Raw genomic sequence first — 15012 nt, forward strand, 5'->3', positions numbered from 1 at the left:
TCAAAAATGGCTTCACTTCCCTGCAAAAGAAAAACCTCATTTTTGCCAGTTTGCACTGTATGAGACATAAGGAAACTATTTACAAAAGAATTCAAAGTGAAACTCAGCTCTACTAAGAGCAACTTTTAACAGAAGGGTCAGAATTAAAGCTTTCTAAAATCCTACCAGTGAATTTACCACAGGGAATTGGGAAGTTGAAGATACTCCCACTTAGTTGACCTGAGTCCTGTTGCCATGAGAACTTGATGAAACGTTGAGCAAAATCAGCGAGCAAGAAATACGTCTGAAGATAGGACGGAACACAACGCTCTTTGTATAGGACTCTGGCTCGCTCTGATTCAACATACACTGGCTCAACTTGCTCTCCTTTGAATTGACAAAGCAGGAAGAATTCAGCACAATTTTAGGCCGGTCAAATACCATCATCTATCAGGAAAAAACCACTAGCGTTTCAAACAAGATACATAAAATAAGTATTTTAAAATAATTAATTTCTGAAGGTAAAAATGTTTTTTTGACTCGTTGCACCGAAGATGGAACAAGCGCCAAAAAGCGGCGTTGAACTCGGCTGTAAAGCTGCAAATTATTCTGGAAACATATTGACCTGGGTCTTTTGCGAATTTAGAAGAATCCACCTTTATTCCGACTGTTTAGCACTGTCATATAAGATACGCTGCTTGACAAATCAAACCATAATGAGGCCATTACCTTACATAGAAAGAACCTTGAAAACCTATTGCAGGGAAACAGCGAAGAGTGTGGATGATCTGGGTACAGTTGTCCACAATGCTTTTTAATGAATTATGAAAATAAAATCATTATTTATAACTCCACAAGTTAGTTAAGTGGTGGGAAGGCTAATTCAAAGTTTGCTTAGATCTGTTTAGCTGAAAAAAGATAATTAATTTTAAGGAAGAAAAAAACACCCCACAAATCCTTAACTTATCGATTACATCAAGTACTTACAGTTGTAGGAAGTTTCAGTATTTTTTCAATGGCATTAATCCTATTTTGCTCTAAATCAGCTGAGTTTTAACTTTAGCACCAGTAACAATAGACACACAAGCATTTGACCTGCACTTTGTTAGCTCCTTGCATTTCAACCCAGCAATTGCTGACAAGCCTACTCACCCCTGCCAGACATTTTTCCAGTGTATCCAAGATAATCAGCTGAGATAGATACAAATTCTTTTCAGCAGCTTCTCCAAATATTCTCTAGAAGCAGAAAGGATACAGATTCAGCTGAGACACAGAAATTTGACTTGTAATGCGTTGCAGTAATGTAGCAAAGTGGCACTATAGGCTATGGCTCCTTTACTGCTCTGGTTTCGAGTTTAGAAATAAAGCCAGCAAAAAATAGACTAAAATAAGAATTAAAACCTTATAGCTGAAGAAATATCTTTGTCCAGTCTGCAATGCCAATGTAATAAGGAACAGTCAGCGCAAAGACAGACCGGGGTACCCTGCAACCCCTCACCTGCATCAGACCTGCAACCCATTCCAAAATGGGGTTTGTACTATTTGAGAAAATATTTTGGTGTCAATTACTGCTGACTCTTTTCCAATTACGCATTTCATTGCCAGCATCTTAACAGAACTGATGTCACAACAAATCCATATCGATGGGCTTGTTAGAGTGTTGCAAAATTTAGCACAGACCGCAGAAGAAACACATGAGACCCTCCCCAAAGCTGCGGCGCTGCAGCCGGGGCCGGGGGCACAAGCGCAGCGGGCGCTTGAGCTGGCAGCCGTCTGACGGCCACCAGCAGGGACTGCTGCCAGCACCACTGAGACGGCAACATAAAGCAGAAAACATTTAGCCAAAAATATGCTGGTACTCCTGCCCACGCACGGAACGCACGGCGAGCCACGCGGAGCAAGTTGGGGATGAAAAGAAAAATACCAGGTGTAAAAGGTGAGCAACAATTTGACTAAATTTCAAGTGACTGTCTGCAGACTGATTAATATAAATAAATAACAGCCATTTGGAAAAATAACCGAACAATCCAAAATTGGAAAACTTACCATGTTATTAACATTTTTTAAGATGTTAGTGAGACCACTGATGACCAGGGAAAACTTGTACTTGGAAATGTTGATGAGACATTCCTTGTTGTGCTCCGTGCTGACCTTGGAGTGGGTGTTCTGCTGGCCAGCCTTGATGGGAAGCTGCAGACACAGACAGGCACGCTGAGCCTTGTGCATTCAAAGTTACATCTCTGAACACGCATTAAAGTTTGTTGAGACACCACGAACGACCTTGACAAACACTCTACAAGAGACAACTACAAACATGTCATTTCATTTTCTCTACATTCATCTTTCTATTAGTTATCTATATAACAAAATACTGACGTTCACCTGTTCCTTTTTCTGAATGGAAACTAAACCTCTGCTTTGCGATACATTTTCTGCAAACCAAATGTCAAAGCAGTCAAAAGGAGCAGAAAAATGTGAGCAAGATAAAGTTTTGAGAAGAAAAGTTTCTTTAATTCAAAAATTGCCTTATTAAATACCAAAAATCTTCACAAGGCTAATACCCGCCAGAAAAAAAAATGCATCTTGAAAGCGGAGAGGAGGTAAAATCACGGCAGGTGACAAAGCAGGTGAGCTGGAAGGTGGTTACAGAGGTTCCGTGTGTCCTCTGGCCTGCGTGGGACAGGCCTGGCCAAGAGGCAGAACCGAGGCACGGAGGAGCTGCCACGGAGACCCCCGGTCACTCGGGGGTCCCCACACACATGGTCCCCCCAGCCAGGCCCTGGGGCTGAGGGATCCCCCCCAGCCAGGCCCTGGGGCTCAGCGATCCCCCCCAGCCAGGCCCCGGTCACTCAGGGGTCCCCACAACACACAGTCCCCCCAGCCAGGCAACGGGGCTCAGGGATCCCCCCCAGCCAGGCCCCGGTCACTCGGGGGTCCCCGCCACACAGGGTCCCCACTCACAGTCACCTCAGGCCCGTGTCCCGCTGTCCCAGACCGTGCGGCGTCACACCGGCTGAGTCCCAGCACCCCGCACCCCTGGCTGGAGTCGGCCCCTCAGGAGCCACCACGCGACACGGCGAGAAGCGATTCTTCAGAAACACCCATTGGAATGAGGATTTGTATTTTTAAAAAGCAAACAAACGTAGAAACCAAAAGGAATCAGTATTATTATTACCTCTTTTTACAATTCGTGTGTCATCAGTGTTTTAAAGCACGACCTAGGAATTCACCTGCTATAGCAAATTTAATTGCTACTACAAGTTTTAACCGATTTTTGACTAGAATTCTCGATAAATGTGTATTCTGAAAGACACCAAAAGCTCAAAGTAAATGCCATGATGTATTATTTTTGCATTAGAGAGGGTATCTTAAAAAATTGGAGACCGGTTAAAGGATTCCAAGGAATTCCAATGGGCTTTCCAGCTGCGGAGCCGCCCTACGGCCCGGCCCTGCGGGGGCATCGCCCGCTGCTGCCGGCACACGCCCCCACCACCGGCCGGTGCTGCCGGCACACACCACCCCTGCCACCGGCCAGTGCTGCTGGCACACATCACCCCTGCCACCGGCCGGTGCTGCCCATGGGGACAGACCTCTAAAGGCCCATATTTAAAATCCTACATGAATTGTGTTAAAGAACCCCCAGCTTGGAACATTTTCTCCCAACAGTTTTGACTGCACCATTAAATGCAGTCTGCTGAACACTGACATCGTGCATTTCGAGGGGAAGGGACCTCTTCCACACACGCTCCAGTTTTTATGCCCAAATGTGATTTCCTCTCCATATAAACTGTGGTTTGGTTTGGGTTTTAATCGTAGAATCATTTTGGTTGGAAGAGACCCTTAAGATCATAGAATCCATCGATAACCTAAATCTAGCACTAAACCATGACCCTGAGAGCCTCGCCCACACAACGCTGGACGTGTCAGTTCTTTCGGTAGCACAGGCAGGACCACAGTGGAAATCGGCTGCTTTTTCCTAAGAGAACGGTCGCCTCTTCATTCCGAGAATGCCCGAGGGGCCAGGAGAGATGACAGCGGGTCCGGGGAGCGCCCTGCGCTGGGCCCTGGGCACCCCGTGCTGGGCCATGGGGACCCCGCGCTGGGCCCTGGGGACCCCGAACACCCCACGCTGGGCCCTGGGGACCCCGGGCACCCCGTGCTGGGCCGGGAGCGGCGCAGGGACCGTCCCTCGCGGGAAGGGCCGAGGCCTTGTGCCTGCACAGCCTCCCACAGCAGCAAATGCCACAGGGCAACCAAGGTAATTTCCACTTCATTTTGTAATTCTCTTGCAAGTGTTCAGATTGTAATGCTTTAAAACTGTGTGATGCATTTCAATGCTCTCATTTTTAAACTGGACAAAGCTGAACAAAAAACATTTGTGATTCAAGCTTTGTTTTCATTGTTAGATGTTATTTTTACAACTTTTCACCATTACTAGTGCTTTTTATTTGGATTTTCAAGTCTCCATGCTGACAACAGCAGAAATCCTCAGTACGACGGAGTGCCAGCACACTTGAGCAGCACCTCTCAAAGACACTGATCCAGTTCTGCACGCTATAGAAACATCATCTCACACACTTTGGAGCTTCCTGCCACAACAGCCACTGCAACAAGGTCACCCAGAAGCAAAATTGCTTTTTATCTTACCATTTAAAATAAGAAACTGTATAGAAGGGAAACATTAGCACTGCTGTTTTGCCTTGGTTTTTAACTTCTCTGCTCTTTCCCTTGTGCACTCTGACATGCTGCAGCACTACGTGTCCCCGAGGGGAACGCAGTGCCAGCGCTGAGTGACCAAAAAGACCAATGAACTTCTACACAAATACCCATCAACACGAACTCTACAAGAAAAGAGGAAAAGAAAAAGATTATTAAGAAAATGGGTGCTCGCAACGTCTGCATAAGTATTAGCACCTGTTTCAGGGATGCTCTGGTTGATGCAACAAGGTACAACCTTTTGCTAATGATCACAGACCTCGACTGGAAGCCAACAACACTAACGGGCTTGAAGGGCTGTAAGATATCCACTCAGTCGGTTGAGAAAGGCTAACATTAAGCCATGGATTTTTCTTTATCACCTGTAATTCATGAACACAAAGCTTAATCACCTCAATTTAGTAAAAGCTTGTATTTAATATTCTTATTGTATTTAATGTTCTTATTTTCAGAGGTTACAGAGCAAGCGGAAGTGCTTTCGGTGACCCAAGACTTGTGCCTCAGATGCAGAAGAACATGAACACAGCACCCAGGACGAGCTCCCTGGCAGAACCACACACACGTTTCTTTACAAATCCACCAGGATCTTCCTCCCAACTATAAACGCGCTGCATCACCTTCTAAAGGGGCCTTATTGAATCAAAGTGTCTCACAACTGAGCCTTCAGGAGAACACGGAACTCTGAACGTATTTTATACTGGGTGCTCTAGAAAAAAAAGTTACCTAAAGTTGGCAATGTGAACAAACGTGTATTCCCCGTACTGTGAACACAAACTGCTGTGTTAAATAAGGATCATCAAATCATCTGGATGCTTTTCAGCAGCTCATTAATGGGCTCAGGTAACATCTGCTGTATTGGGCCATTCCTTTATCTGTTCTTCAGGACATCTGTGTGCAGTGCAGCACTTCGTTTTGAAATACATACACACGCTGTTTTAGAAAAGCCAGCAAGGCTGTTGCAGGTTTGTCATGACAGCCGAGGCAGCGCAGTGCTGGGCAGCCGTGACAAGCTCTGTCCCGAGCAGCTGTGGAAGAACGCCCCGTGTTCTGCCCAGCGCAGCCTCACCTGACAGCACAGGTACCGCTTCCTTGGGCCGTACTGGGAAATACCGTAACATCTCTCGCTACTGCCACTGATTTCTCAATACGCCACGATGACAACCAGCAATGAAAACACCAAGCTGGTACTGGCAGCCAGCGCTTCCTCAGGTCTCGGATTCTGTGCGGATTTCAAATGCTGGAGGAAGAATAAACTGGAGGAGGGAATATTTGCTTTCATTTAATGCCTTTTAATGAAAGTTGGAATGGAACATTCCTACTGGCTTTCAGCTTCTTAGTGAGAACAATCACATCTCAAACTGCAAATGGGGAGCCTAAACCATCATCCACATAATAAAGGGCTTCTTTCTTTAAAACATTTCATAATCACTTAAGTCACCAGAAGTTTATACAGGATTAATGCCTTTCATTATATCTGATAGTTTTAAACCGGACTAGATTTAAACGGTTTAGGCAGTAAGGCTTTTCTGACTATACTTACAACTATCTCACTGCTGTACCAGCCCTCCCAAGATTTCAGGTTGGAAGGCATTTAAACACACCAGGAAAACACAGGACCTAAACTTGCAAGTGAATATTTCCACAGGAAAAAAGAGGAGATTTTGTTTCACAAAGAGCTGCCTACACCTCAAACCACAGAGCGTTTCAGCAAACGCAGCGCAGCTGGTTCCGCTCCCGTCGCTGCCGTCGGAGAACACGCAGAACCAGCCAGGAGACCCAGGCGGGCCGGCCCCGCGGGACCGGCCACGCAGCCCTGCCCCGGCACCGGCCACGCAGCCCTGCCCCGGCACCGGCCCCGCGGGACCGGCCACGCAGCCCTGCCCCGGCACCGGCCACGCAGCCCTGCCCCGGCACCGGCCCCGCGGGACCGGCCACGCAGCCCTGCCCCGGCACCGGCCACGCAGCCCTGCCCCGGCACCGGCCACGCAGCCCTGCCCCGGCACCGGCCACGCAGCCCTGCCCCGGCACCGGCCACGCAGCCCTGCCCCGGCACCGGCCACGCGACCGCCCGCAAAGGCACATTTCGGTTAAAGCGGCACTTCTAACAATGAACAAGAGCGGACTGGTTCGCAGTGATCTTGCTTGTTTTCAGTACATATCAGCATTCTCTCCAAAACGCACCAGCACCACCGCAGCAACCTGCGTCAGCTCAGTGCTGCTTTAGGAAGGGGGAACTTGATGCTCAAATGAGCGGCCTGGAATGTAACGAGGAGATGAGTTAATAACCACCCAGCTAATGACACAAACGCAAAGAGGTGCAAGAAGCACATAAACAGCCTGCTGACGGACCAGGCAGCGAGCGGGGACGGTGCCGCGGGGGCCCGGAGCCAGGTGTCCAACAACAGCCCCCGCTCCGCCGGGCCCAGCGCCGGCAGAGCCCGAGAGGCCCACGAAACGATGTATGAGAAGCAAAGAAACAAAACTGAGACCCCCGAGCTGGAATTGATAACTGAGAGATAAAACTCCTCACAGAAAAGTAGAAATTGATGCCTCCTCCTTGCTTTACTGCTTCATTCACTTGATGATACAGTATTAAATTAAAAAATGCACTGGTTAAACAAAAATACTCAATAAACTCTTCCAAATGTTGTAAATAGCACCTATCACACAAGCTACACTATGACCAGGACAGTCAATACCACAACTGACGTATATCATCCCTGCAACTTCAGTATTTTTGCAGCCCCACAGTCAGAACAGGTTTCTTCCTACCGGCAGGGGATTCCTCCCATACACCTTCTGTTATCATCCCGGAAAACGCAGGGGAAAATAATTCTATTTAAAAAGCTGAAGTTCTTAACTCCTAACAGCTGTTGGCAAGCCCAGTTCCACACACACATAACAGAGCAAAGGACAAAGCCGAGGGCCTTTTAACACCACTACACAGAGCAGCATTTTCTCGCACTATTGGGAGCATAATCAGTACCATGCTTCTTCAGCTTATGGAAAAAATGATCTATGACTCAAGATAAGGGGGGGGGAATAAGTTAACTATGCAAATACGCCTAAATTGTATTGGAAAAATCTGCATCATTTTAATGTTGAAAGACAAAGTCTTATATTTTCCTTTTTTAAACAAACTTCATTTCAAGCAGCTTTAATGTAAAAAGGAATAGTTTGTTTCTATTCAACCAGGCCATGATCTTTCCCAAACATCACTGAGAGGGACATATGACTATGAGGCAGGTGAACAAAACTCAGTCTACAGAACCAGGTTAATGTTTTGATGCACACAGGACACAGCTCTGAGACCCGCTCAGCGTCGTGTCCATCAAAACGGAGACAGATCACACCCAGACTGAGCCCTCAGCCCAGACCAGCGCAGCCCCAGGAACGCACCTGGGAGCGGAACGGACCCCACGCACCCCGCTCGGCCCTGGGAGCGGAACGGACCCCACGCACCCCGCTCGGCCCTGGGAGCGGAACGGACCCCACGCACCCCGCTCGGCCCTGGGAGCGGAACGGACCCCACGCACCCAGCTCGGCCCTGGGAGAGGAACGGACCCCACGCACCCCGCTCGGCCCTGGAGCGGAACGGACCCCACGCACCCCGCTCGGCCCTGGGAGCGGAACGGACCCCACGCACCCCGCTCGGCCCTGGAGCAGAACGGACCCCACGCACCCCGCTCGGCCCTGGAGCGGAACGGACCCCACGCACCCAGCTCGGCCCTGGGAGCGGAACGGACCCCACGCACCCAGCTCGGCCCTGGGAGCGGAACGGACCCCACGCACCCAGCTCGGCCCTGGGAGAGGAACGGACCCCACGCACCCAGCTCGGCCCTGGGAGCGGAACGGACCCCACGCACCGAGCCCAGTCCCGCTGAGACACTCACACACCCAACCCCAGCAAGCGGTTTCTGCACGTGGACCAGTGAAACACAAAGTCAAAGGCCAACGAATCCCTCCTCCTTCCATTCAGAAAACTCATCTCCAAACTCCTTTTACAAGGGGAAGCAAATATCAATCACTATAACATGACTGGCTAAAAATGCCCCTTCCCCCCGCAGCGCCATGCCCAGTGCCGTGGCTGAGGCTCCACACTGACAGCCCCGTTACGTGACGGGGAGCAGGCAGGACGGACCGAGCAGCTCCACGCAGCCCTCCTCACACTCACTCCCGAGGCTTCACCTCCTTTCTGATGAACACGATGATGTAAAGCGAGTAAGTAAATTTCACAGGAATGTCTAGGAAAAGCAAACACACTTTTGGAAGCGGCGGGGGAGCAGGAGTGAGGAGGAACCACCGCCCCGCTCCCTGCGCAGCACAGACCCGGCGCCCGGGCGGGCGGCACAGAGCGGCCCCGGCACCCACAGACCGCGGGGCAGCGGCAGCGCGGGGGAGCGGCCACCGGCCCGGCGGGCAGCGGCGGCCCCGCCCCGGCCTGCCCGGCACCGCGGCCCCGGAGCCGCCGCCGGCCGGGGCTGAGCGGCCCCGCCGGGCCGGGCGATGCGGCCCAGCCTCCGCGGCCCCGGCACGGCCAGAGGCGGCGGCCGCGCTCCCCCCGCCCGGGCAGCCTCCCCGCCCCGCCCGCCCCGCGCCGCCGGCCCCGGCCCCACCTCCGGCTGCCCCCGCTACCTGCTCATCGAAGCGGTTCACCACGGCCTGCACCCACTCCACCGGCTTGTGGGCCGCCATGGCCCCCGCCGGCCCGGCCAGGGAGGGGGGCGGATCCCCGCGGGGCGGGCGGCAGGAGAGGCGCCGGCAGAGGGAGCGGCTCCGTATCCCTGGCGCGCCCGGGCCCTCAGCCGCCCGCAGCCATCAGCGCAGGGCCCGCCATGACACCACCGGAAGGGAGCGCGGCCGCCCCCGCCCGCCCGAGCGCAGCGCCGCGCCCGCCGCGCCAGGGGGAGCGCCGACACAGCAGCGGCGGCGCCGGGGACGCACCGCGCCTGCGCGGCCGGGGGGCGGGGCCACACCGCGCCTGCGCTCCCTGCCGCGCCCGCGCCGCGTCTGCGTCTGCGCCGCCAGAGGCATGGCGGGAGGCGGGGCCTTTGCGCGTGCGCCGTCCGCGGGGCGGGGCGTGAGGGGCGGAGCTTGAGGGGTGGGGCCTGAGGGGCGGGGCTTGGCGGTGCCCGCGGGTTCCCGAAGCGCCGCCATAGTCCGGGCTGCACCTGTGCGGTAGTTGCGGTGACTCGTGAGGTTGTGTCATCTGCAGCGCCGGTACCGCACACCGACTGCAAGGTACAGCTGTATTTTACCTTTTGAATTAAAAAAAGTTCTTTAGTGAATTAGTTTAATAAATGAGTTTATTGAATGGCTTCTGCTACATCTGGAGGCTTCTCTGCGGAGATCCCGCAGTAACCGAAACACACAACGTACCGCACGCAGCGTCCGCAGCGCCCGGCAGCGCTTTGCTGTGACTCAGCAGCGGATCCGCGGCCACAAACACCCGTTTCCTCGGGGAACGTTCGTTTGTTTGCTCTGCGGGGGTCAGGAGCACAAACCCGCGTCCTTCGCGCGGAGTCACGGGAAAACTCCGCAATTTAAACAAAGACGCAGCCGAGGAAAGAGCTGAGCGCGGGGTGTGCAGCTGACAGACGCGCAGGGAAGGAGCGCGGAGGAAAAGGGACTTTGTCACCGCACCCGCAGGGCCCGCCCGGGCACCCCCGTGTTCTCAGAACGCGTTGTTGTTACAGCAACACGGAATCCATTCTGCAGGGCACGTTCCGGCCCTGTAGATAACAAACGCTGCAGGTCCTGCCATTCGGATTCACACTATGAACCCTCCATTTCACCCTAGCGACAAACTCAGGAACTCGGTTCTCAGCAAATATTTTAAGAGGCACATGTCTTATAAAACCATGAAAATAAATGGCAAATATTTTATTTAAGAAAAAACAACTAAGCGGTTGAAGAATAAATAGGAGGTTTCTGTCCGTACCACTTGTGGTACCTTTCAGGAAATGCAAAAAGCATTCTGATCTATACAAACTGCAAAGTCTGATGTTGGGCTGTTAAGTGCACTGAATTTTGTATTATCCATCTGCTGTGGTGCAGAGGCTATTGAGCCCCCCGCGCAGTGACCCCGCACCCCCGGTCCGGGTCAGAGCCCCCCGCGCAGTGACCCCGCACCCCCGGGCTGGGGCAGAGCCCCCCGCGCAGTGACCCCGCACCCCCGGGCTGGGTCGGAGCCCCCGGTGCAGTGACCCCGCACCCCCGGGCTGGGTCAGAGCCCCCCGCGCAGTGACCCCGCACCCCCGGGCTGGGTCAGAGCCCCCCGCGCAGTGACCCCGCACCCCCGGTCCGGGTCAGAGCCCCCCGCGCAGTGACCCCGCACCCCCGGGCTGGGTCAGAGCCCCCCGCGCAGTGACCCCGCACCCCCGGGCTGGGTCGGAGCCCCCCGCGCAGTGACCCCGCACCCCCGGGCTGGGTCAGAGCCCCCGGTGCAGTGACCCCGCACCCCCGGGCTGGGTCAGAGCCCCCGGTGCAGTGACCCCGCACCCCTGGTCCGGGTCAGAGCCCCCAGTGCAGTGACCCCGCACCCCCCGGGCTGGGTCAGAGCCCCCAGTGCAGTGACCCCGCACCCCCGGGCTGGGTCAGAGCCCCCCGCGCAGTGACCCCGCACCCCCGGGCTGGGGCAGAGCCCCCCGCGCAGTGACCCCGCACCCCCGGCGCGCAGGGGACGCTGCTCCGGCAGCTTCGCCCATTAGAGGGCAGGAGAGGCCACCAAAATCCCTCACATTTGCACTCTTCGTGTTAATAACTAGAGGGGAAAACAGCCCGTGCTTCTCTCCGATAACTGAGCGGTGGGTTTGTATTCTTTGCATTCTCTCCATCTCGCTGACTCACCTGTAACAGGCTGGATACATTTCAAAATGTGAAGAAGCTTTTTCTAACAGATGAAGCCACGGGTTCTCTTTTGTGTTCTCTGCCTCCCAGCTCCTCCCAGACTGCAATCGATCTGTCAAACATGAGCAGAGCAAAGCAAATGATCCGACTAGATCAACAGTCATCACTGAATGACGGATTATACTTTGGAGAAATTAGAGATTTTATACAAAATATTCACACTGGAACTTTATCCTGGAAAGTCTAATCAGCAAAGGATAATTACAACAGTAGCGCATTGTTTCACACAATCAACTTCTAAATGCAAATATTTCTATTCCAGTAGAAATCTCATTTGGATGCAAAACACCAGGAGTTTAATCCCTGATACTTGATCTGATACAAAGAAACGGTGCGTTATCAAGTGTCACTGAGGCTCAGGTGTCCCGCGGGAGCGGGATGGACGGGGTCTCTGCAGCGGCGGCTCCGCCACGGGAGGAGAGACGAGGTCCCCCCTGCGAAGCACACGAGCTTCCCCACCTTGATCCCCTAACGGAGCTGCACTTGGACCTCTCACCTCTTTTGCCACCACAGGCTCCTGCTGAACTTTCTCTGGCCCAAGGAGGCGACTCAAAACAAACAGGAGCTTGTGAATTATTAACAGTGTAGACTATAAATAGCGTAATTTTTAATGACAGCCGAAGCACCCAGCTGCATGGGCTATTGCACAGATCAGCTTCCAGGTTCAAGACCCCAGTGTTGTGAAGGCTGAACAACAGTGTAGCTGCTGGAAATCATCACTGTTTGAAGGTGCATTAAACGATATTCCTTTGTTATACAAAGACCAGACTAAATGAGCTCATAATCTCCTCTGGCCCGCAAATCTATTACATTTATGAGAAGAAAGGAAACTAAGGAAGAAACACCATACAGACTTAAAGAATAATAAATTGCCAAATACTTCGCTTCTTTAAAAAAAAAAATAAATAGCAAGGAATCCAGCAACATGGTAACACGTCTACAAATCCACGTAACTCAGCGTGGGTCCCCGCACACAGCGCCAGTGCCGGAGGCTCAGACTGCGCAGGATCCTGCAACGTGAGTCACCGCGGCGAGGAGATGCTCCAACATTCCCAGCTTGTGAGTAACTCCAGAGCAGCATTTCGCAACATTCGCTGCTACAATGCGCCTGGTTCTAAGAAGCTGTTGAGGGATGAAGATTGCTGAGGGCGTTTCCATCTGCAGGCGGCAGAGGTGGACGGAGCAGAACAGGACTGTGCTGCCGGGAGGGACTGTGACAAATCAGCGCTACAACGTGCTAGGAGAGTTCATACAAACCGGCATTAATCCACGCTAGTGTTTGGACCACCAAGGGTATTCAGAACTTCTTTCTGCTCTTTGACATTGTCTCACTACATGGTTTAAAGAATGCTTCACTGGCCTTGCTTACATAAGGGGAATTTCTGGACGCTGCTGCAGCCGAACAGCCAATGCATACAGCTGTTCCAGTGCCTCTGCCAGCCACGCCACTGCTTTGGGATGAAATCGTAGTTATTATCTGCAGTTAATTACCCTGCTCTGTGCTTTTCTGAAGTCCAAAGAGAGAGCAAGGAAGAGTCATCTGGTCAGGAAGAGGGGAAGAACTTAGATATGCAAAAGGAGAAAGAAAGAGGAAGGGAAGGAGATGGGGGAACACACAGATGTTAATACAAAATCACACAGAGAATGAGGTGGCCAAAGGGTCTCTTTCCCCAAGTTGTTTATGGACAAGTCCATTAACTTCAACAATAAATCCAAAACTTTATCATAAACCTGGCCTGCTGGATTTAGATGCTGAACTATACATGTTTAGGAAGAAACATCAGAGAGTAGGAAACTCCCAAGAGTTTTCCAGCCCCTGGTTAGAGCAGATGAAACCAAGCGCACACGTCCGCGTCCTACGCACGTTCCACAACAGTCATGTAAGTCTTCACGTACCTTCTGGGTTACGTGTTGCCTTGTAGGCCCAAGGCCAACAGACACCAAGGATGTCACAACCTGGATCAAAAGATAATGGAGACGACCTGTAACTCACCGCGGCAGGAGGGTGAACGGCTGCCGGCTGGGCACTCGGGCAACACAAGAACGTTTCTTATCCCATCTGAGGTCTCTGCAGTTTATCGACACAACCCGATCAGCACATCCTCACACCAGCAGCTATGAAAGCCTTTTAATTGCGATATTGGGGGAGTCACTATGGTTCTTCTCTGTACTTCTAACCCCATGTTTAGGGAGCCAGGTCGCTACAGATTTAGCCCCTTAGCGCAGTTAAAACAGGACTCGTCTTTTGGTACAGATGGGATCGGAAGCTGCTGCTGAACCAGGCTGCAGCGCAGCCCAGCCCTGCCCAGCCCAGCCCAGCCCTGCCACCTGCTGTGCCCCTGCTCCCCAGCCCTGCCACCCGCTGTGCCCTGCTCCCCAGCCCCGCACCCCGCTGTGCCCCTGCTCCCCAGCCCCGCACCCCGCTGTGCCCCTGCTCCCCAGCGCTGCCACCCGCTGTGCCCTGCTCCCCAGCCCTGCCACCCGCTGTGCCCCTGCTCCCCAGCCCTGCCACCCGCTGTGCCCCTGCTCCCCAGCCCCGCCACCCGCTGTGCCCCTGCTCCCCAGCCCCGCACCCCGCTGTGCCCCTGCTCCCCAGCCCTGCCACCCGCTGTGCCCCTGCTCCCCAGCCCCGCACCCCGCTGTGCCCCTGCTCCCCAGCCCCGCACCCCGCTGTGCCCCTGCTCCCCAGCCCCGCACCCGCTGTGCCCCTGCTCCCCAGCCCCGCACCCGCTGTGCCCCTGCTCCCCAGCGCTGCCACCCGCTGTGCCCCTGCTCCCCAGCCCCGCACCCCGCTGTGCCCCTGCTCCCCAGCCCTGCCACCCGCTGTGCCCCTGCTCCCCAGCCCTGCCACCCGCTGTGCCCCTGCTCCCCAGCCCTGCCACCCGCTGTGCCCTGCTCCCCAGCCCCGCCACCCGCTGTGCCCCTGCTCCCCAGCCCTGCACCCGCTGTGCCCCTGCTCCCCAGCCCTGCACCCGCTGTGCCCTGCTCCCCAGCCCTGCACCCGCTGTGCCCTGCTCCCCAGCCCCGCCACCCGCTGTGCCCTGCTCCCCAGCCCCGCACCCCGCTGTGCCCCTGCTCCCCAGCGCTGCCACCCGCTGTGCCCCTGCTCCCCAGCCCCGCACCCCGCTGTGCCCCTGCTCCCCAGCCCCGCACCCCGCTGTGCCCCTGCTCCCCAGCCCTGCCACCCGCTGTGCCACCCTCCCCGGACGCAGCACAGCGACCAGAGCTCATTTCACAGCCCGTGTGCTCCGAGCATCTCTAGAACACCGCGCTCTGCTCCCCGGGGCAGGGCGGACCCGCGGGCGGGAAGCGGGGGGTGCCGGCCAGAGGACGCGGCAGCGCCGGGCGTGGAGCGGGGCCGGGGCCGGGGCCACGGGACGAGCATCGCACGGAGGCCGAGAGCGCGGC

The 15012-nt window shown here is 54.3% G+C and overlaps 1 protein-coding gene across 8 annotated transcripts in view; it reads right to left on the reverse strand.

Moving 5' to 3' along the window:
* Nucleotides 1-9633, reverse strand: part of NF1 (neurofibromin 1) — a 70218-nt gene extending 60585 nt beyond the window's left edge. For all 8 annotated transcript variants that reach the window (XR_014185665.1, XM_082068666.1, XM_082068665.1 and 5 more), the window contains exons 1-3: nt 9331-9633; nt 2026-2169; nt 1132-1215 (exon numbers count right to left, since the gene is read on the reverse strand). Coding sequence is in view for 7 of the 8 variants with exons in the window: in XM_082068666.1 (XP_081924792.1) it covers nt 1132-1215; nt 2026-2169; nt 9331-9390 (288 nt within the window). In the remaining variant the exon portion in view is untranslated. The remainder of the gene's footprint in view (nt 1-1131; nt 1216-2025; nt 2170-9330) is intronic.
* Nucleotides 9634-15012: the final 5379 nt, after the last annotated feature.

The sequence above is a fragment of the Streptopelia decaocto genome (assembly GCF_964273445.1).
Source record: "Streptopelia decaocto genome assembly, chromosome: 18".
Lineage (NCBI taxonomy): Eukaryota > Metazoa > Chordata > Aves > Columbiformes > Columbidae > Streptopelia > Streptopelia decaocto.